Source organism: Corapipo altera, unplaced genomic scaffold (assembly GCF_003945725.1).
Source record: "Corapipo altera isolate COAL_440 unplaced genomic scaffold, ASM394572v1 1, whole genome shotgun sequence".
Classification (NCBI taxonomy): Eukaryota; Metazoa; Chordata; class Aves; order Passeriformes; family Pipridae; genus Corapipo; species Corapipo altera.
The window spans coordinates 28,835,033-28,859,475 of NW_020884873.1; the positions used below are offsets into that span (position 1 = coordinate 28,835,033).

Consider the following 24,443-nt stretch of genomic DNA (forward strand, 5'->3'; position numbering starts at 1 on the left):
ATTCATTTGTCTCACAACATCAAATATTAAAAGCAGAAAGAAATACTTATTTTCTCTTTGCCATCTCAAAAGTGGTAACAGGCAAAGTTTTCAAACTTGGCATTTGGAAATATAACTCAAACCTAATATATTTATATGCAGAAATGGATTAACTGAGCTTCCTCATACACAGTGCCTGGCAAATTTTTCAGTTGCAGATTTGCGTGCTTTTACAAACATAGTTTAAATTGTTTGAGTGTACGTAGTTGTACTGAATCTGAGGTATAATCAGGAAAAGATATGGTCCAAAAATTATTTTGTTCTGCATTTGAGGAGAAAGGAAAGAGCTTCTTGCTACCTTGCTCTGTATATTATCCCTCAAATAGAAAAAAAAGACTAACATATATATAATAGTGGCCTACTTCTGCTTCTCCCCTTCAGAGCTATTAACTGATAAGTGGCTTTTATGTTTTGTAAACAATTTTAGAGTGCTATAAACATTTTAGTATCTTGAAAGTTCCTAATTTTATTCTATTAAATTTATGCAAAGTTTCCTCCTTGTAAACTATATTATTTGTAAATTATGTATTTAGTTACTTATAGTTATAGTGGTCAATCCACTTGCTTTCTGCATCTGCAGTGATGCCTTAGGGATAATTCTTTTGGTAAAGGATTAACTTTGTATAAACATGAGACTAGATTCATATGCAATTTCTTAAGGATTAATTAGTAAATTGTGTATTTTAACGTCTATAACTTAGGCTATATTCTTGAAGTTACAATTTTAGATAAAATGAACCTGGAATATGCATCAAATGCGCCTCTGAAACCATTGATCAATACTACATCCTTTGACTGATTTTACTATTCCATTCCTCTGAGAAGATAAAAGTAACTAGTTTCTAAACTTCCTTTTCACTTTAATAATTAGCTGCATATAAAAAATATCTAGACTAATCTATGGTGGTTTATTTCCAAAGATGATGACCACTGATCCAGAACACATTTAGAGACAAAGTAGATGAACTACTAAAGAATAAGAGCCAAATATCTCTTCATTACATGTGTTTAACAGGAAACTACTGGAGCTCACTGTTCCCTGCTTCATAAGAAAATCTATATCTTGGCTGACGGCCCACGGTTTTGCTTTACCATGAGAATTACAGTGGGACCAAAATAATTTGTTTAATTATGCATTGTTTTTGTCCATTTCTCACAATTAGACTGTAATAACCAGTGTTCTTTGGTACCAAACTATGCATATTTGTGCAAAGTATTTTCCTATTTCACAGCTACAACTTCATCCAATATTGTGCATGAATAAATCCCAAGGAACTTATAGGAAAAATTAAGTACTAAAAAGCATCATTAAAAATGCCATCAAAGGTCACTAAAACTGCTAAGTTATTCTGACAGCCTTTAGAGAAAGACAGCCATGTCATGACTATGGGTTCTTACTAAAATTCAGACTGTGACAGAGTATATTACCTTAAGTATCATAGTGAATTTTTTGCATCATAAATGTAATTGGATCAGGATGATGGATTCCTCCAAACTCATTTGAGAAAAAGACTATCAGGTCCTTATTTGCTTATAATAAAGAAACATAATTCAAAGTCCCATCAACCAAAGACTATTCAAGAAAGAAACTTTCATTACATTGTTCATTACTTTAAATGTTTATTACAACAGAATACTATTCTATGAAACACAAAGTATTAATTTTCCCCCAAAGAAATACTACACAACAAAATAAGAAAAGTTAGTATGAAAAAGACTAGATTATCATTATATTTATATGTGTATTGAAGCATGCATAAAACATATGTATATGTATATATCCCTATTCGAGGTCAGGCTTTGCATTTAAACATCTGAATGCAAAATAATTCAGAAAACAATTAAAGCAAATAGAAGGAAGTACCTGTGTCTTTAATAATACTCACCAGAAATTAAAAATTCTAACTAGAAACCTATCTTACACTTACAAATATGGTCATTTATTTTCATTGCATTGCTAATCTTCAGTTTCTGGGGATTATTTAATTTATCTAAAAAGTTCTATTCTTGTATTCTCATAAAAATATTTAGGAATTTATATATATATATATATATATATATATAAAGTTACAGTCAGTCTCTCACACCTTAGAAATCTCTGTGTTAGGTTCAGTAGTTTCATTCATGGAGCACATACATCACTGGAATACCTCAAAAAGTAGCCTGAATACTGAATGTACTTTAAATAATGCTCATTCTAAAATAAAAATATGTCTTCAAAATTCAATGTAGTATTTGCACTTGGAAATAAATATCCTGGAAGCAGAATTAAGTAAGTGGGTATTACTGGAAGTATGCCTTCAGCAAAATATATCCATCACTAACATGATATACATATTAGATACATAGATGATGCATGATGTACACGTATGACTTAATTTTGACTTCTATTAACATGTGAAATTCCCATTAGAAATAGTCAAAGTGATGTATGCACAGGGAATGACTTCAGTGCTAAGATGACAGATTTGATTTTAGACATTTCCTTCTTAGTAAATGATCCTAGCCAGGCAAACCCCAAACACCTCAGCTCTTAGGTTTACAGCCTATCGTGAATGTGACATTGGCATATGAAACATCTATCTTCTGACACACTTTATGATTTGACCTGGAGTGTTCAGATTTATAAAACAAAAGCAAATAAATAAAGTTCCTCCCACCTGACATGGTTGAATGAAAGGAAGTGTGAAAGGCCAGAAGGGATCGAGCTGATTGCAAGCAGCAACTGTACATCTGGTAACCTTTTCTGTTTGCTGCCTGCTATTATCTTGTTGGTTGGCTGTAGGATAGTGGTTCAGAGCTGGCCAAACAAGAGTATTAGCCAGTGAATCCCTTCCACTTTCTACCGGCATCCTGGTTCTACTACAGTTTGTAAGCATGCAGCCTTCAGCTTTACACAGTACAAAGCACTGATCAAAGTCCCTCTGAACAGGCTGGCTCAGGCTGCTCGCTGGAATTTGAGCCCTTGTCAGTCATGTAGGAAGTCTGCTGGTTGGACGCTTTCTGCTCTGAAAACAGGCCCTTCCTTAATTAGTATGGAGATTTACCCTTCAGCCACATTGAGACAGGCACCAGGGATAAAGTCAGAATCTCAGAAAAAATCTGTAAATTAAGCATCCAAACAACAGCTGGGTCCTGTTTGAATTTAATCATATGCAGGCAAAACACTTCGGGGTTAATCAAATGAAATAAATTGCTGAAAACAAGCATCGCACTTGAGTCTGGCCAACAAAACCTGAACAATAAATGAAACCAAATAAGAAAAATTCTGGCAGACCTTCCAAAAATGCCTGAGAAATGCTGTAACTTCCAAATGACAGACTTTAGTATAAAATAATATATTAAACAAAGGCTTGATGAAATAGGTAAAATTTCAATCTGTCGGTCTTTTAATGACATATGTACTAATGTTACCAACAGTCTTCCAGGAGAAGCAAAGAAAGGCACAAATAGTGTTGAAATAAGATAGTTAAGATGCTCTTTTTTTTCACTCTTGTACAATACTTTTGCTCAGTTCTACAAAGGGAAATGGTAACAACAAATTCACACTCGAAATGAATTGTGAGGGAACAAGATTTCTGGCTCTTAATAGTTTCCTTCTCCAGACGACAGCAAGGAAAAAAGCACTGCCTATTTTTGGAGAGGTATGGAAACTAGGAGGAATTCAGGACTAATGCTAAGATGAATGCAATTATAGCAAAAGCATCAGAAGGGACAGTGTGTTTTTCTGGTTAGCAAAGGCATCACAGAAGATACTCTGTTCATACAGTACTCTACCTGCCAGTGATGGATGTATCTACAGAGAAGACAGGTAGTGATCCAACTTTTCTGCATTAAACTTAATGTTGAGGTTTTAGCCCACCAATGTGCAAATGTGACTCAAAAAGAGAGCCTTAGTACTATTATCAATTTATTGATTTGATTTCTTCTCTGAGAATAAATTCCAGATTTTGTCATTAGGACTATTTCTCCCTAAAAATGCAGGGACTGGTGAAGTATGTCTCAGACCAGACAATAAATAATAAATGAATACATGCGAGTAAAGCATTTCTAAGGCAGTACAAGTTCATGAAAATTAGAGACCCATCTGGGTTTTTAATGTTTGTCAAATTAAATCAATATTTGTTAATTACTCTCATAGTTTTTTTATGAAAAGTATACAATTACTGGCATTTAAATATCAATTCTGTAATTACAGTTAATGGACAAACTGCTTTACTGTCTGCAGAGTAAAGTGAGAAATGGTACCAAGAGCCTGAATTATCACCTGGAACAGACATTGAACACAAGCCCACCACAGGAAAACAATTTAATTTTACTCATGTAACACCTCTGCTCAGACTCATGGAATGGTTTAGATTGAGAGGGACTTTTAATGATCATTTAGTCCAACCCCTGGCTGTAGGCAGACATGTCTTTCACTAGATCAGGGGCTTGCTGGAATCAAGGTAACTCCTCATCACTCTCTACAACTACCTGAAAGGAGGTTGTAGCCAGATGGGGGTTGGCCTCTTCTCGCAGGCAACCAGCAGTAGGACAAGATGGTACAGTCTTAAGCTCTGCCAAGGGAGGTTTAGGTTGGATATTGGAAGAAATTTTTTACAGGGAGAGTAATCAGACATTGGAATGGGCTGCCCAGGGAGGTGGTGGATTCACCGTTGTAGTGGGTTGACCCTGGCCAGATATCAGGTACCCACTGAAGCTGCTCTCTCACTCTCCCTCTGCAACTGGACAGAGGAGAGAGAAAAAAAACAGCTAAGAATTCATGAGTCAAGATAAGAGCTGGGAGAGGTCAGTGACTGATTACCTTCACGGGCAAAAGAAGAGTCAAAGTGGGGATAGTACTTATATTTATTACTAACAGGATAAGAGCCAAAGAGTGAGAAATAAAACAGTCTTGAAAACACCTTCCCCCCACCCCTCCTTCCTTCCATGTTCTCCCTCCTCCCCCACAGTGGTGCAGGCGGACAGGGAATGGGGGTTGTGGTCAGTTGTTGTTTCTGTCACTGCTCAGGGAGAGGAGTCCTTCCCCTGCTCCCGTGGGGTCGCTCCCACAGGAGACAGTCCTTGATGGACCTCTCCAACGTGAGTCCATCCCTCAGGCAGCAGTTCTTACCAAACTGCTGTTCCATGGGTCAGTCCTCCATGGGGTACAGTCCTTCATGAATGAGCTGTACCGATGTGGATCCCCCACAGGTGCCACAAGTCCTACCCAGGAAAAACCTGCTCCAGTGTGGGCTTCCCTCTCCACGGGCTGCAGGTCTCTGGCAGGACCCTGATCCATCCTGAGCCTCCCATGGGGTCACAGCTTCTTTCATGCATCCACCTGCTCCAGTGTGGGTTCCTCTGTGGGCTGCAGGTGGGTCTCTGCACACCGATGGTGCTCCATGAGCTGCAGGGGCACAGCTGCTCCACCATGGTCTGCACCACGGTCCTGGAGCACCTCCTGCCCCTCCTTCTGCACTGACCTTGGTGTCTATACTGTTATTCCCACGTTCTCGCTCTGCTCTTCCCTGGTTGGAATTTCTTCTGCCCAACAATCTTCTTTTTCTTAAATATGTTGTCACAAAGGTGTTACTGTCACTCCTAATTGGCTCAGCCTTGGCCAGTGGCAGAAAGTCCATCCTGGAGCTGGTTGGCATTGGCTCCACCGGACAGGGGAAGCTTCTAGCAGCTTCTAACAGAAGCCGCCCCCCGCTACCAAAATCCAGCCACAGAAACCCACTACAACTGTCTCTGGAGGTTCTTAAGATGAGACTGGATGTGGCACTTAGTGCCATGGTCTAGCAACTACGGTGGTGTTGGATCAAGGCTTGGACTCGATGATCTCAGAGGTCTTTTCCAACCCGCGTGATTCTATGATTCCTCTGGGTAACACCAGGGAACTCAGAGTGGAGATGGGAAAGTCTGTGACTGTGCAGTGTCACAAGCCCAGCCCACCTTCCTGTCCTCCTCACTTCCATGCGGAGCTGCTGCACCCCTGCATTCTTGGTGGAAAGAAAAGCGCCCCGCAGAGAGCAACAGCCTCATTAGTAAACACAGCCACCTGAGGCATACTGACTGTCTTAGCTCTTCTGACCTCTCAGTGTTGGTTTTGGTTTGTTGCTCTCAGGACCCGTGAATGAAGAACTGCCCAACCTGGCAAAGATGAAAGTCAATGTCTAAAATATATGAATTAAGGAACCCTGTACCCATTAGATATGCTGGCTATTCTAGCTATACATTCTCAAATGAATAAACCAACTCAAAATCCAGATTTTGAATTCACAAACATCACAATGTCCCATATAATCTGCTTCACTAGTTCATTCTCAGTACTCAGAAGAGTCTGGCAATGTACACTGCTACAGATGTACAAATACCCACAGATGTTCTGCAGCCACCTGAACAGAGAAAGAAGTGCTAAGCATAGCTCTTTCAGATTTTCATGTGTGGCAGTCTTAACACAAGCAGCTTCCACAAAGCTGGAGATTATTTTCTCACAATATGAACACAGTGCTACTTCATCAAGTGAAATAATTTCTTTAAAATTATGGTAGTATTCATAGGTCTAAACACTCAGGACACCAACATTTCAAAGAAATGCACTCTATGGATTGCCCAACACATCAGGAAACTGCTTTCTTGAACTGCAAAATGATGGTCTCTTGCAACTGCATCTCAGCTTTCCTTGGCAGCAGTAACTATAATTATATCCTGATTTGCATTTAAAAATCAATACGACAGATTGTTCAGTAACTATCCAGTAACTTCACCTGAAACTACAGTAACCAGACAGAATTGTAGCTCTCATTCCATGTGGGGTGTTATTTTCAGATAACGTGTTCAATAACTCATATTACCAGTATACGGTAATTGGAAGGAACACCAAGGAATATCTCTGTGAAATAGCCCAGTTTTTATTAGTCATATATTTGCAGCATGTGAATTCTAGATACACTTGTATACTGTGCTTCCCTTCACACCTGTCTGCATTTCGCGGACTTTATCTTTGTGAAATGGAACTCTAATGAATTTTATCAGAATATGCAAATCATGCCCCTTCCTTGGTTGTGTCTCCTTACTTTTGGCCCTTTTTTGTAGTTGATTCTGAGAAAAGAGTGAAACTTAATAGGAAAGGACTGTTGTCACACCCAAAGTGTGGAATGTCTCCTTTCCATTTCCACTGCCACTTTCTGCTTCTTTTAGAAACGGATTTCTTCTCCTGGAAGCTGGGGCAACATAAACATTTCATGAAGTAATTAATTTGAAAAACACCAAAATAAACAGATAGTAAGAGTCTCGCAGACTATATGTTGAGTAACAGCTATTAGCCAGTCTGATACTGGGTTCTTTGATACTGTTTATGATCACAAGCAAAACTACTCACATTTGCTGAAAGTTGAGAAGTAAGTGTAGCAACTTTCTCTTGTGATGCAACCAGCTCTCTCCGCAGTTTCTGAATTTGCTAGAAAAACAACAGACTGCTGTCAGTATTTCAGCAATTTCCTTTTGTTGTGGTTATTTTGGTATGTTTTCTTAAGAGATCACAAATAAGTTTACAGCACCTTAGTTTCTCATTTTAGTCTCCAAAATATCCAGAAAAACAAAATATTAAAGTTGATTCTTAGTGTTGCTCCAACTACTTTTTTGTAGTTAACCAGTGTATGAGCTAGGATTTCAGTTAAGGGAGCACATATGGGCAAATGCTTAATTACCTCACATGTACAGTCCTCTGTTTGCAAGTGACATGTCATGCTTTTTTACCCAATCCCATAAGTTCCAAACATACCTTTTGTGCAATCAAGGAGAGCAGCCCTGGATGTGGCTTGAGATTTTGAAACATGAATGCATTTGGGTGAGGTTCACTGTGCCTGACTGTAGACATGATGCAACCAACATATGTTAAATGTCTACATTAGACTAAGATAAAGTGACAAAAAGTACTACCCCACTGCCTGGCATGAAGAAAGCTTTGATGGCTACCTCAGACACAGATTTTTGCTTCGTGGATGTCTAAAATTAGGTGAGGTAAAGTAGTATTATTTTTCTTTAACACAATGCTTCCTACAGTCCCTGCAATTCAAACATGCGGCCTCTTTAAAGCTTATACAGTATTCAAAAACTTGCTTGACAACTTACAAAAATAAATGTCACTTTAAATGTGTTTGTTGACATGAAAATAAACTTAGTTCAAGATTCCTGTGTCCTTTAATGACAAACAGAATCCTTAAGAGATTTACATTACATCCTGTTTACATTGCAGCTGGGATAGATATCTAGCATGAAGCTTGCATACCATTTTAAGCTCTTTTAACCCTATTTGAGATGTTACTGGGACTTCTGGGCATTGTACTGAACTTAAGCACAGCATGGGATTCACTCTGAAAACCCTTTCGTATTCAGACATAAAAGAAATTATTCCAGACTAAAGAAGCAAAATGTGCGAAGCTAGTCTAGGAAAGGGAACATATAAAAGCCACTACTAAAGACTATTGCAGTGCTTTAGTTTTATGACTCCCATGAAAATCAACAAGGAATATTGCACAAGCTTTAGGAATTAAAGCTTATATTGTGTACTTCCACAACACAAAAATAGCTAGGTCATTTACACTGGCTCAGAGCAAAGGAGACAGATTATTGAGCTGTTCTCCATCCTGGGCTGACTCTTTTCTTTTTCCAAGTTTTCGGTTTTCAGGTGCAATTATTTGATGTTCCTGCTTAAGCTACACTTTCATCATATTCCTGTAGCTACACAGAGGTAGGTCTCATGAAATGTTGTTCAATATCTCCTGTAAGAGCACCACAAGAAGACTCAGATACTAAAAAAACATCATGTTGAAACACACAAGAAAGAAATGTTGTTTCACCTCTGTATACAGGTGTATATAGAGGGCAATAAAATAAGAAATTGTAATTTATGCTACTGAGCTATGGCATGCCTCTTTAGCTTCTTTGTTTTAATTTTAAAGGAAGTGACCTTAGATAATTCAGGTAGAAATTATATTGAAATATACTACACCAGGGAGGAAGAATATGTTTATTTGTTCAGCTTCCTCAAAGTATCTTGAAATATCTGGAACAGTAAAAATAGGAGCAGCAAAAATGCATGAGTTGGAAGGCATGTAGCTCTGTGAAGTGGAAGTGCACCCCTTGGTGCTGTATTTTATTGCTGCTACTCCTTGGTGCCCTTTTAATACAACCAGGACTTCATTTTGAGAAAGGCTGTAATTGTATCCAGCTGCTGACTCAGGCTTGTCACCCATTCTTATACACTGTGAGGAGAAAGAAGCTGTTTTCCATGTCAAATTTGATTTATATTTGAAATCAATCTGCATTGCTCTGAAATCCATCAAAGTGGTCACTTTCAGAAATTTAATATAATGCAAAATGTACGGGAGAGAAGTTCAAAGCAATCATTTGAAGTATTTTTCTCCCGAAAGGCAGCACATTACCTTGAATTGCACAGTCCTTAAGATCCAGCACAGAGTGGTATTAAGTCTGAAATCTGACCTATCACAACTCCTCAACTCGATGCCCAATTCTCATTGATTTTCATCTTTTCAGAATGGCAGCCAGGAGGCTTTCTTCAGCACAATGTTAAGAGAACGCCTTCTAGTACACTAAAATCTGCACCAGGCTTTTACTTATACTTCTTAAAGGGGATGCAAAGACACAGAGTGTATTTTTCCCAGTGACTAGGCAGTTTAGCCACAGCAAGTAAACAATTAACTATAAAAAAATATAATGCTAGGCATAAATATAAAAATGAAGAAAAGTTCTTACCTCTGAATGTGCTTTTTCTTCTGCCTGGAAGAAAACAAAGAAGAAATGGCTTAGAATCAGTGTGCAACATAATCAGGGTAATAGAAAATAAGAACCAGCTACACTGAAGTGAAATGAATAGCTTCATGAATCCATTACATTTAAGGAAGGTATCCAGTAAAAACAATAAATGGAATTCCTTTCAACTTACTTGGCAAGGCTCCAGTTGAAACCCCAAAGAGTATGTCAGCATACTAACAACATGAAACAGTGGATAAAGGGAGAATAGGACCAGAACTGCAGAAATTGCAGCTATATTTCTAAGAGACAAAAGAAAATGTACTATGCTGTCACTGCATGGACCTTAGTCTGATAGAAGCAAACTTTTACACTGCAATGATTACTAGGCCTCCTAGAATTATATTTGTTTTACTGCATGCCAAGCAATATTCCTGATACAATAATAACTAATCCCTGCTAAGAAAAGTTGTCAGTGCACCTGTAAAACATACATGGGGGAAGGTGAGAGGTACTTGCAGTTTAAAGTAATTTCTTCCATACAAAATACTGACCAAAATATTAAGAGCTATCAAGACATGTTAAAGTTTTAACTTAAACTTGCTAATATCATTTAACAATTTTAGATATTTTCCATATTGTAAGGTATTGTGTCATATAATGAAGCTATTTACTCAGCAGCCTTTTCTTTCAACAAGGCAAGAAACTAAACTATTGCAAGGCAAACCTTTGAAAGTCATTCACTTTCTAAGCATGGGATTTGTCCTATTTAGGTGACATTTGGTGGACAGAGAAACCTTGCTTTAGTGGGATTCTAATGGAAAGGAATGGAGTGCCTTGAGAAAGGAACCCTTTCACAACATAAAATAAGAATCAGTCAATGTACTGGAAATCGATCCACCCCATAGTCTGAGGTGGCCCAAGTTCAGAGTAGCAGTCTAGCATGTTCTGGAAGAGAAGTAAACAGTAAAATGAAAATGTAGCTAGAAGAATTATCCATAAATAACACTACAAACACTGAGAAAACCCATGGTAATGTTTCTGAAGAAGATTCTCTAACATTGGGCAGTCTGTGGTATTACAAATTAATATAGCTGATTTTAGGCCTGTATTAGGCATATATTTTTTGCTATTAAAATTTTAATGATTTATTATAGAAAAGTTTTATTGCTCTCTCTGGTGCAAGGGGAGAAGACTTCTGAAAAATGCCTCTTTCCATACATGCTTACCTATTAACAGTCACTAAACAGACCATGATGCTATGATATTAACCTTTGCAACAGCTTTTGACTGAAAGTACTATAATACCTGATACATCACTACATGAGGATGATTTAGTATAATGATAGTTTTATTTGCCAGAACTGACATGATGCTCATACTGTGACACACTAACTTTCTGATCTATGTTTGCAAAAAGGAGATCTGCCTACAGAGAAAAAAAAGAATTCTATTCCCATTATTGTTACTTCAAACAAGCAGTGTGTGGAAAGTCACAAAGGGATAGAGGATGACCATGAAAAAAAAATTGAGGTTGATGACCTTTTCCTAAAACTGCCATATGGGGATGTGGTGTTGTCCTTAGACTGCCAAACCTGTTAATGAAGGCAATGCTCCATGTTGTTACCAGAGGACTCCCTCACTGCACACGGAAGCGTTGCCTTTCTTCCTGAGTTCAGAGAGGTGGCTACCACAAGTCAGCTTTTGTGGCCAGTAAATGGTAATTGAAAAAGAAAGAAGAGGATTCTGGGGATACTATCAAGTTAAAAATAAAATCTAACAACGGTTTTTACTTAAGTTCATGCTGACACCATTGTAACTGAGGACTCGGCCATTGCTTCAAAAGGCTCTAAAAGGAAATAATTATTTTTCTCCCTCTACTCCTCCATCTTATGCATGCACCCCATCCTTGTAGAGATTATTTTTTCTATTTTTGAAATCTTAGAATATTAACATACAAATGACATGTCCTCACACATCTCCTTTGAGCTTGGCTTAGCACAATCAATGAAGCCTAGTGAGTCAACTAAATATGTGAAAATTTAAGTGTCTCCCCTACAGAGAAGGAGATTAAAACTGGAGACAACCAATCATAATTTGTTCAGTTTCTCAGAGCACTAGATGCATTCACTGCCAAAACTGAATCAGTCTACTAAGTCTGCTTACATGGCATATTTTTGAGTGAAACAAAATGGCTGTCTCTGTACATGCATATCTCTACAAGCTAGATTTCCAGTCTATGCAAGTTCTGAAAATCCAAATGCAAGTAAAGAAGAAAACCAATACATACAGAAAACAGTAGAAAATGCAGAACTTCTGTGTCACTGGACTTACTCATTTCAATGGTAGTAAATCATGAAATGTCTCTTCTGAATATCATATCTAATTCCCAAAGAAACATTCTTCATAGAATAACTTAAAGATTTTCAACTATCCGTTGGTAATAATACATAATGATCTTCATATTTATTTAGTACTTCATCTGAAACTCTCCATTGATTAGGCTGCAGAGAACTGCTAGCACCAAGGCTTAAGACAATGCTCGAGAAATCCGATAAATATGTTTGATTGAGATACTTATGAAAAGGCAGCTGCTTTAGAATTCCTGCTCAGTGATTTTGGCCTGCTTATGAAAGATAAAAAATCTCTTGTACTCCTCCTTGAATCTAGTAATAGCTGAAACCAACTTACATGTGCCATAACCTTGTGAAGCTATCCCATTGCTCCCTGCATTCAGCTGATATGATATTGACTGTCAACCTTTCATGTTTCTATACTCCACTTGTGCTTCATCTTCTGACTTACTGCTCAAAGTTTAAGCTTTTTTCACAAAGGGATAAGGCAGAAGAAATTCAGTTCAAAAATCATCCCTAAATTCAATCCTAGTAATTTTAACATACCAATTCCTTTCTGACCCTTTACAGATTTTTCTGCAACTTCTATTTATCTTGCCTACATAACCCATTACTTAAGGAGGCTACAATGTGAATTCACAGTCAGAAATTTCAGAAAATATGCATAGGATGAACCTAGGTAAGCACTTTAAAGTTTATTTTGCAGGAAAAATACTGTTCTTTACTATCATTGGGTTTATGTAAAATTTCCAAGATATTCTGTAATGTTGAAGTAAGTAAGTAAACTCTTGTTACATTAGACAACATCAGAGTACAGATATCTCACACTTACTGACTGGGTGCTGAAAGCATCCTGTGTCACTGTATAATTCAATTTTTACCATCTATCAGTTTCGTAACGTTCTTCTAAAATTTGGTTTCAAATCTTGAATTATAATTTTGAATGCCACTTCCCATGCAAACTGATCATAGTGTCTCATAGACAGTAAAATAGTAATAAATATTTTTCAACCACCAACACATAAGTGAGAAGCTTTACTCTGAATGTTAATCATACCTCATGTGCAGCCAGTTTGCATACACATTCTACATTCCCAACCTCTACCTCCTCTTCCCCACTCCCAAGTAATTAAGGACTGGTCTGGACTAGAAATACTTGCAATTTGCAGTTTAAGGCCTGGACAAACCTAATGCATGTGTTCTTGATGTTTTAGATATGCCTTTGTATGAACCTTTTTCTAATTAAACATAACTCAAAGAGACACCTGGAAATATGGAGAGGACGCAGACTTTTCATGAATGCATGGGATGAAAGCAGTTAAGTGGGTTGTTCTCCTCTGAAAAAGGGTTGCTACAGCATGTAATTGTAGTTAGCAAATAGGTTGCAAAGCAACAGTTGTGTCCTCAAGGGAATGTCCAAGCATGTTAAACTGCTCCCATATGGATGATTTCTCATTAGTAGAACAACTGAAGCAATAAATTATGCAAAATGTACAACACCCCCATAAGATAACAAAAAAACATATTAAAACAATAAAATAGAGACAAAAATCAAACCCAGAACAACTTCTGGAGCTAGAAGCAAATCTAATTAGTCTAATTAACTAAGATTAAAATTTTTAGAGTTACTTTTCTCTTTGTAAATAACATCCAAATGCTGTCATTTGCAAGAAAGATCAATAGACATTTAAACTGCAAATTGTATCTCCCTTACCCTAAAGTAATCTTGCAGTTTTCAAGAAGTGTACCTCAAACAGTGCTAGGATTTAATTACTCTGTAAATTGTGCAATCAGAAAGCTAGCTGAAATTAAGCATAATCACTCAAAATTATGAGCTACAATAGCATAAGGACCCCCCTTAAAGAGACACTTAGACCATTAACTTCTTTTTAGCTTTCAAAATGTATACTAGGTGATTTTAAACTGTTACAAGTAATAAACAAAAAAGATGAAAATAATGTTTTCTAAAATAGCATGCAGTAATAAAAAGTTGAAAATAAACATTATTGAGGTAAAATTTTAAAATTCTTCCAAATCTCAAAGTATTGAAATTGTCATGAACAAGAACCAAGGCAGGTAGAACTTTTTTTACAATGTCAATACTCACCGTAGAGTAGAGAGAGGATGTGCTGGAGACAAGTGATAATGAGGATCCATGTACTTTTTAAAAAAAAAACAACATGAAATATTGATAAAAGCATAAAACTTCCCCTATGTAGCTCAATAACTAAACAAGTTTTTAAAATGAGAACCAATTTTCTACAAAGAGCAATTATGAGTATAGAAATTTATTGATAGATTTCCCTGCATTTAGAAAGATTGTCCTATACAGATAAAACACTTTCTGTGTATAGGGAAGGAGAGTGAACCAATGACATTCAGTATTATTATCAGCAAACCAAGCATCCCTTTTGTTGTTTTGACAAGAAATCACTTGATAAATGCAGTCTTTAGAGAAACTAGAAATTGAGCTGCTTATACATCTGTCCTAAACTGAGCAAATTATTTTAATAAGAGATGATGCTTTGGAGAACAGTTCACATTCCCTGGTGTGAGCTCCCAAGCTTTGCTCAGCACAATGCTGACTCATGTAGTTGTGGTCCATGTGAAGGGGTTACTGTAAGACATAGTGCCATTATTTCCACTAATCATCAGTGGAATCAGTCTCAAGAGCATTGAGGGAATGTTGTAGGGCTGTAATTTAAAAAATGGAGTACCCAGCCAGTCTGAAAATGGTAAGTGAAGACTAAAACTGAAACAAAATTGCCCCTTCTGTTTCTGATGACTCTTTTGAGAAAGGTTACACCCATAGAGAATTTTGAAGAAGTTAATTTATTTCATCATCTCTTTTTAATTTTGTTTCACAAGTTCTTCTGGTATTTATAATCTGTCAAGGTTTAGTAAATAAATTATTTTGCTTTAATAGTTACTTGGCATCTGTATGCCAAAAACCAACACAAGAATATTTGGATTAGCCAAATGGACTTTAAATGTAGTTTTGTAATTAGGCAAATATTTATAGAAATGCAGTACACTGACCACTGAATTCTGTGGCTGCCAATATATGTTTGGTTTTCAGCCTCTGGTTTTAATCTGTCAGCTAAACTCTCATTTCGGATTTATACACAGTGGCTCCATGCATTACCTCACTTCTTTCACTTTATCCTTCCTCAGAGCTCCTATCTTAAAATACATTTGACCTTCCAACAGCATCATTTCATGTCAATCTCTAATGACTGTAAACTGCTGAAATCTGTTTATTATCACTGCATTGACTTTCATTTACTCAGGCTGATCATGGTTATCCACTCCAGCTGGATATGAAACATAACAAATGAAAAAGCTTTCATCAAAGCCACTGCTGACCCATTACTGAAATTCTACATTTAACACCTCTTTTTCTATGCATAAATTATTTTCCTTGTTTTCTCTATTATTCTTCCACTGTTTCCTTTGGTAATTCTGTTCCTCAGCAAAGGGTCTGTATTCAGCTCTGTCCTTGAGTTATGTGATATGCTTCCGTGCAGTCAGCCATCCTTTCCATGCTGGCAACTCACAGCTTGAGTTGTCCTGTACCCTGCTGCTAGTATTATATACCCAGATGTCTGCCTGATATATCATCTAAAATACAGTAAAAGGAATCAAAAAGTAGAAGCGTTATTTGCCTGTTGTTTCATCTAGGACTTTTTTTGTCCCCTTTTATCTCATAACTATGAACTTTAGAGCTAGGGGGAGATTTTTTTATTTGCCTGTTATAAAGATCATTTATACTGTCATTGCTTAGCAGTAGACAATATTGGTGAGATAACATTATAGAGAGAATCTCCACAAAATTTTAGTTGTCTCTTTTTTTTTTTTTTTAATTAAAAGCTGTGAGAACTTTGCACTTAGGGGAATTGTAAATAATCAGATTTACCAGAAATGTTAGAGAGAAGAAAATTTTACAGTGCATTTAATTAGAAGCTGTCAGGTACTCTGTGAATAAAAAAGAGCAAAATCAAAATCAAACCATAACATATTCCCCAAGTTTCAGGTGTTCCACACAGCATTAAAGAAAGCAGACCAACAGTAATAATCTGCATGAAGTAGTGAGTTCAGATTAAATGACAGAATTTAAATACAGAAATTCACATAGTGTTTGCTGTAGGAGGCTGTAGGAAATGACTACAAAAAAAGGGCATGCTAAGTAGCATTGGTTTTTGGAAAAAAAAATAAGGAAGTACAGAAGTAAGAATAAGAAAGCATAGAAAAAAAGTAGTCAAGGTATGTTCCGACACTGAAGATTTAGAGGAAAAAGAATAAAATAATTTTCCAAGAATGGCTTCCTTTCCTCCAAAATTTCTTATAGAGGATTTGTACATGTATCAGAGACACAGCAGTGTATATTACTTGGTGAAAGAAATACCTTACACATTTTAGGGTAAGGAAGGCCTGGAGTCCAACTCAGCAAAATTAATAAAAACTTCACAAAATCATTGAAGTTTTTATGTTGCAGAAGAAATATTTTAAAATTTTACTGCACTTTGGACATCTATTTTGGGAATCATTTGCTGATCCAAATAGTAATCCAGTCTTACCTTCTTCCATGCTGTCCCTGAATGAACCTGAATGACTAATTGCTCGTGGTCTCTCTTCTAAGGACGTAGCACTGCCACACAGCTGGGAGTCATCATATAAATCAAAAGAAGTGTCTTGTGCAGGGATGCTGTTTGAACGCATCATGCTGGGTCCAGGAAGGTTAAACTGTGATAGGTTGGTAGGACTCACTAGAATACAAAGCCTTATTAATGAAGCACATTTCCATTAAGTTAATTTTGGTTCTGCAAAAAACTGTAATGTAGGATAAGCATGGTTAGGTGGACTTCATGCTGTTGAGAAAATGAAAGGTTTTTATCTCTACATTTAAAGACACCACAAAAAGGTGAAGCAGATGACCTTAAAGGAGCTGGAGCTGGATGAGATTAATCCTGTAAAACACATGGTAACACTAACACTGGTGTCTGAACACACTTGTTCACTTTGTCAGCCCAAGACAGAAAATCAATGGCAGAGATTCAAAAGTTAAAAAGGAATAAGACGTCATAAGTATTTTTCATAAGTATCTCAATTAATTATTATCTGTATTTTATTGTTATATGCCTACATTACTGTCTACTGTTTATTGGCATATGCAAGACATTTATCCTTTGGTTTTCAGGAGCACCTACCACTATATTAGGCTAAAATTCCTGCATAGGCCAGGTGAATCTCATCCTAATAAACAGGTGTAGTCCGATCACTCATGGTTGAAATCCAGTACAGCACTGATGAACCTACTTTAAGCTTTTGTGAAGTTTGTTTGCCAGTAGGAAGGAAAGTCTGGTTATGGTTCACCTCGACCACACAAATTCAATGCCTAGAAGGAAATTTGTCTAACCAAATTCAGCCTCAGTGTTTGGACTTTTATTTTAGATCATGCAAAATGTGCCTTAAGTTATAAACTACCAGAACAGCTGTGTTGTGAGAACAAATTACTCCATAGGGCTATGATAATGGAAAGAAGAAAAGGACAATGACAAAATAAATTTTAAACCCCACAATTTCATTGCTCTTTGTTGTGAGTATGAGAACTATGAACAAAAAGGAAAAGAAAAACTGATTACAAAGAGCTGTGCCTAAAACTACAGGAGGAAAATTCAAAGGAGTGCCTTGCTTAGCCAGGATCCAATTTACTTTTTAAAAGTAGCTTTGTTCAACTCCTTTTCCCATATGTAATAAAGATGAACATTTGTATGATCAAGTTTCTTTTGAGTGATTGTAACCTAAAGATGCCATAAGCTGAGACAGAGTGATGGAAGTGTTAATGCTTCAAAGGTTCCTCAGTAAGGGCCTAAACCATGAAAAGCTCATTGTGAATCTAGGTATGTGTCAAGTGCAGTCCAAATAAGTGGTTTTCTATTAAGAATTAAAGAAAAAAAACTTGTGTTGGATTAACTCAAAACAAGATACAGGTGAACCAAGCCTAAATCTTGACCTCTAATCAAATAAATCTGCAATGTGAATCACATGCCAAAATACTATATTGCATCCAAGGTTAGGATTTGGATTGGGCCCAGTGCAGTTATAGCCAGGTCCAGCTACTGAAACACATCGGAAAGGTCTATCTCAAAGCAAACCTCTGTGTAGGAAAAAAGAAATGTTTTCTGTTTGGGTTGACATTCACTAAAGTCACTGGAAAGAATCCTACTGACCGTGAAACTTAAAGAATGAGTAGCTTTGAACTAGAAGGTAATTCCAGCTCTACCTCCAATTTTTATCTCCTTGGACAATTCTTAGAGTATCTGTGCATTTTTTTCTGTGTATAAAATAGGAGGTGCCCTGGTCCACTCCATTAACAACACCGGGAGTTTCCCTTCATTAGTGAGGTACCACAATATGGTGATGGAGATGTAAAATAAACTACCTAGTTTGGCAGACTAAGAAATATGAATGATTGAATTGCATGATTCTATTACAGAGTGGGAGAAACAGTGAAGGGAAACAGTATTTACCCAGGTTGGAAAAGTGATATTTTCCAGTTGCAGATGAAGATATAGCTGAAGGAGAAACAAGTGGGGACTGACTCCCAGTGTCTTGCAGGCCTCCAGTTGAATGGGAGCGTAGCCATTCCTTGCCTTCCTCCTGACTTGTCTGCCGGGATGATGGCGTATACCTGAAAAACCACAGCTGACATGCTCAAGACAATGACAAAGTGATGTCTTGGAAAGAAACAGTCACGTAAATACCCTTCACCAGTTAGATAGGACAAAACACTTGGAAAGCAGTTTACCATCAGACTACATCAGAAAAAAGTACAGGACTTGAAACCCCTTTCCTCCTAATCCCCCTCCCCAAAAGAGCATTCCTTTTCTTTGAAGAGATATGATGATAACATTGCAAACAGACAACTGAGCTGACAGGAAAGGACTTCAAAGATATAGGAAGTGTACAGGTTGATGCAAAAGCTCGGAAGCTGTATGGTTAGGATGGGGAATGAACAGACTAGAAGCCAAGAAACGTGAGTAGCCACTTACAAGATGACATCTGCCACAGATCCTGTGGGCAATTGGTTAGATGACAGGAGTGAAAGAGATCAACAACTCTGAAAAAGGAATTTGCATTGGTAATGACAGCTACTCATGGTCATACACATGATGTCTGCTGCTCTGAATGCTACAGGCATTGTGTCCTGCCCCAAACTGGGGGGAGGGAAAGGGACAGGAAAAATCCACAATTAGCAGAAACAAGTTCTCTGGAAGGAAGAAGTCTGGCAATCAAATAATTCATCAGCTGCTTCCTATGGCAAACCAATAAAACAAGTGCAATGTGGCACATGGGCTAAGAGGGAGAACTGGTAACTCACTGGCTCAGCCTCTCTTCGCTAGGCTGGAAGAAGAGTAATTCTGGCAGTGGTTAAACATTAAAATGTGCAGGCAGCATGGATCTTAATCAAGAGGTTGTTTTCAACAATGTCTGCAATAGCCTACTTTGTTCAGCACAATCTGCTGCTGATAAATGAGCACCTTTTCACCACTGTCATGAGCCTTCAGTGTTCCCCAAACAGCAGAAGAGGAGAAAGTGCTTTTGATATTCTGACTTCAGGCTCATGAGGCACAAGCGTTTCTGCTTCGAAAGAAGATTAAATGAACATGTAAGTTCTTGTGTTGTGCTTGGGGTTTTGTATAATATTTTATGGCACTAAACCATCTTGTTCTTATTAAATATTTACTTCCTTTCCCCTTTCAAAATGACACTGTGATATTTGCCTGTAATTGTGGTAGAGCACAGACTTACCAAGCAGTTATCAGATTGGAAACATGGCAAAATGAGAATTAAGGATCTGAGTTTTGGACTGGGATCTCTGCATATTAAATGAAACTGACATTTTTTCTTGGCTAACTGATCAGGCTTACATGCCTATAAGCAGTTTTCCCACTCCATTTCACTTTCAGCTTGCAGCCACCATTACAGTTGTACAGCCACAAACCTTGATCACCCCATCATACCCTTGAAGAGTTGCCATTATGCCTCTTTCGTGTCTTCCACCTTTTCCATTTCTCTCCAAATCCAAAATGATTGTTTTGGGATAACAGGAGATTTGATTAAATTCTTATTAAGGAATAGCTAGTGCAGAAGGGCAGAAGGTGCTTTATAGTGATAACAGTTTAGCACTATCTTAAAATTTCATAAATATTATTTATCCATGAGTCAAGAGATTTACTGCATAATTTCAGTGATTGGAAGGCTGCAGAGTGTCTTTGCGCATGCACGTATATCCTTGCTTGCCAAATCTTTTTCTTGGATTGGGGAGATAGTCTTCCATGCCTGATGAGACCAGTTGAGTTACCTAACGATCCCCTCTTTTAACCATGGATCAGAGAAGAGGGTGGATGAATTCTATTTTCTGTGATGAAGACAGCTCTATTTAGTAGGGAATTAGTAGCAAAGTGGGAATCTGAGTACTGCTGGATAGGGACCAAGAAGACTATCTGGAGCGGGATTCATTTTATACTTACAAATCTTGGATAATAAAATTAGTATTTCTTAGCCCTACCCTTTACTAGATCTTAAATTCAAATTTCATGAGTGTTTCCATTTAGAGTTCAAGTTCAGATCCACCTCAGATCCATTACTGTTTTTCTCAGTAATGTTTTCAATAATTAGTCCTATTAAATTGCATAAGTATCTTGTTATGTCTCTTTTAGCTCTCCAGGATTCAATGCCTTTTAAGATTCATTGCATAAGGAAATGATCCTTAAAAGTATTTACTTTTCATGACATATCTTGAAAGAAAATTTATTCATTAGGCAGACTTGGAAAGAAAAGGTCCGTTGTTAAAATCTACATTTTCTGCTTTGAATCTAAATTCCAAGAATTCTGTTGTAAACAAGATCAACAAAAGAAGAGAGAAAAGTAGAGGCAGTGTAGAAAAGGTTATAGGAAAACAAAGAAGCAGCAGTCATGCTCAAAAAAGTATATACCTTAATCCCTTTTTGGGTAGTGTATTTCTGTCAAGCTGCGTGCTGTTAAAACAAAAAAAATCCCTAAGGACATACAGTAAACAGGACTTTTTAGAATAACAAATTTTAAAGCTCTAGGTTTGTATGCATAACAGAAGGTCATTTAATGCTTTTTAATATAACTTTCATGATAAATCCCTTATTCATTGGAGGGGACAATAGGACATGGACTGCTGCACATTCATTTTTCATCTAGATATGCTCTGGGCTGGGTCAATAGTAATTTGGAGACTGTCCAAGTCAGAAAGAAGTGCTTCTTTACCATTTCTAACCTTCCCACAGCTTCACTCTGCAATCTGTATGAGAATCATATGGTCACAGTATGAATCTTTATTTTTCACAGTTGTCTATGATAAGCCAATAGATTTCAAAAAGAAGTGAAGGTCGTGGCACCTGCTAAGGGACAGCATGGCCTTGCCAGAAGCCAAATGACAGCTCTGCATGTAGAAATGTGTGCTAAAGATACAGACTCTTGGCTATGTTGAGAGGCTCACATAGTAAGGTGATGGTGGAGACAATGAAAATTGGCACCAGAGCAACATTGTTCAATATTCATGCACACATGGTGTCAGAGCAGCTGATTACCCAAAATCTATGGCTGGAGTTTTCCTCATTTAAACCCCATGACCAGAAGGGCACCCACTAGCCTTCCTTCCAACAACTGTCATTTGGGCATTTCATCATAAAGTCTTGGTAATTCAGTCTCTGACCGGTGTGGGTTGAACTAATTACCATCAAGTATTTTTCCCTTAATATAACTTAGTGTCACTGTATGGATTAAATGGTGAAATGACTTTAGAAAGTTTCTGTACTGCATATCATAATCACAGCTCTGAGAGCAGCAGTAACTTAGGATGCTTCCTACCCAAGAAAACTCTCACACCTTTATTAAAGGTGGTTTCCTATTGTTCTGGAAGTGATGGGTGTCCTACTGTTATGTAACCTTGATCCAAGTAGGTAAAAACAGTGAAAACACTGTTGGCATTAACAATCCATTAATATTAGGGCTCTAACTAATGGAAGCAAACCACTCTTGCCAACAGAAAGTTTTATAGGCAAATTTAATAATTTAATAAGGGCCTTCTGCATGTGGAGAAAGGAAATGGAAGGAGAAACTTAGTAGAATTTCAGCACAGGTATTATAGTCCATGTGAGAGTAGTCCCATGCCAGACAGAGGATGTATTTTCAGCATTTTGCTTCCAACATAACTAACAGGACCAAGAATGGTTGATAAAAGGCAGCATAAATTTGAGTGCACGATTCACTTATTTTTTAGTCCCTTATAGAGAAAAATGGGGCCTTGATTTCTCTTATGTACCTTTATGCACCTCTAAATTAAAAAAAATAAACATGATCATAATAACACCAGCTTCTTCTGCAAATACTTAAAAATCCTAATGAACGATATATTTTCTAATATTACTTGAACATATATGTATTTCAAAATAATTGATAGCGTATTATCTAAAAATAAAGGAGTCAGTACTCCTTTAAAGCAATCCACAAGCCAAAAGTTATGTAAGTCAGTTAAGCAGACTAGTCAGTTAAGCAGACTAGTAGAGACCATAGGATTTTGAAAAAAAACTTTTGAATTCAGATACTCAAATGAAATAGGGGTGAATATTCCTCAACATAAGCATGGAGTTATTGCAGCTGCATAAAAGTGAGTGTAGCAAATACTCATACTGTGTTTTTAAAATACTAAAGCTTATGAAGATGCTCCTAGATTTCAGATAATTGTATGAAACCATTAACCATGGTTTCATGTAACTATTACTTTAGACCAAAAACTTTTAGTATCTGAAATAATTCATCCACCAAAATTTGGGGACAATACTTCTACAGAAACTGGACTTTTGGTAAATAGAACTGAATTTACCTTAGATTTCTAAGGATGATATGATAAAAAAGTCATTCCTTTCCTAAAAGAAGAAATGCATACATGAACAAATAGTAATATAAAGTGAGGATGAGAATATCATAATATTCCTGATGTTTTCCTTTGCCATTTCAATTGCAAAAGGCATTCTTGCAGGAAGGTGCAGGCAGATGTAGGCTGAAGTTATCAAGCCCGCTGTATCTGGTTCTCTTTTGTTTATTTTGCACTGCTGAAACTCATTGCAACTTCTATTACAGAAAGCCTGTCAGTTCTCAGTTTCCTACCTGCCCTTGGTGTTGAGGTTACCTTGGGAAGAGGCTATATCTTTGGGCTATATATATAACTGTTTCAGAGTTGTTTAGGGAATAAAACAAATTATTGCAAGCTAACAAACAACTAGAGAGGTCTGTGACAGTCTGGGCCAAGCTGATATGGGTCTTATAAATGAGTTTCTACAAATGGTTGAGGACATAAGAAAATCTGATACATGATGTACTGTTTCACACCTGAAAAGCACAACCATCAATTATAATGATAATTTAAAATAATTGAAAGTTTTGAAGAGCATAAGTGGATTTCAATGCACTTTCATGGCCTTCAAAATGAAACATTCTCTTAAAGTAAACCAGAAAAAGCCAGTTACGCAATCAGAAACCATTTCCACTCTGCTAATCTTAAAATGCAGCTATTACTGCTGCTGAGACCACTGTTAATTCCTATATTTCTGCATTTTTAAGCATCCCTTGCTGTGTCACTCAGACCAAGCAGAAGAAAGTCACAAATTTGCAATGCCCAACAGCAATTAAGCGTTTGAAAGAACTAGTGGTGATGTGTCCACCTGGAAAATTTTACAATTAAAGCAATGATATTTCAACAATTAAATCCTGAAGATGTTTTTGTTTTAGAGAATAGTTACCTGCATGTTTTATTTTAATCCTTCTAGATTTTTGTAAGGTAAAATACAAGTGTCCTCCCATACAGGGAGTGATACTGCCATGACAACAGAATTAGACTTGTCTAAATAAATACTGCTAGTGCAAAACCAGCAAAAGGCCTGAGAGATGCAAAATCTGCTGAAAAGGCAAATATTTTGTTAGTATTTACTGAGCCTATTTTCTTGCTATTACAATGTAAAAGAATCTCAATGAATGATACAAAATTTGGCTGCAGTAAACTTCAACACTTCACTCCAGGAGTTGTCAGGGAGCTCTGTGTTAATGCCATACCATGGCTCAATGGGTAGCCTGAAGACTGTCTGTGGGCAATGTAGACAAATATAGTAGAGACCTTGAAGATTTGCTGTCTCCATGGCAGGTGACTGATTTTTTTCAGGCAGTCAAGGGCTACTCTCCTTCACAGAAAACTCAGAA

At 37.1% G+C, this 24,443-nt stretch overlaps 1 protein-coding gene across 11 annotated transcripts in view; it reads right to left on the reverse strand.

Annotated features, from left to right (window-relative positions):
* Positions 1–24,443, reverse strand: part of NAV3 (neuron navigator 3) — a 399,897-nt gene that overhangs the window by 31,194 nt on the left and 344,260 nt on the right. For 8 of the 11 annotated variants that reach the window (XM_027655698.1, XM_027655672.1, XM_027655690.1 and 5 more), the window contains 6 exons: positions 21,155–21,196; positions 18,686–18,846; positions 16,733–16,921; positions 14,263–14,315; positions 9,805–9,828; positions 7,409–7,486 (listed from right to left, as the gene is read on the reverse strand). In XM_027655698.1, coding sequence (XP_027511499.1) covers positions 7,409–7,486; positions 9,805–9,828; positions 14,263–14,315; positions 16,733–16,921; positions 18,686–18,846; positions 21,155–21,196 — 547 coding nt within the window. The remainder of the gene's footprint in view (positions 1–7,408; positions 7,487–9,804; positions 9,829–14,262; positions 14,316–16,732; positions 16,922–18,685; positions 18,847–21,154; positions 21,197–24,443) is intronic. The other 3 variants (XM_027655712.1, XM_027655664.1, XM_027655707.1) reach the window with 1 other exon arrangement.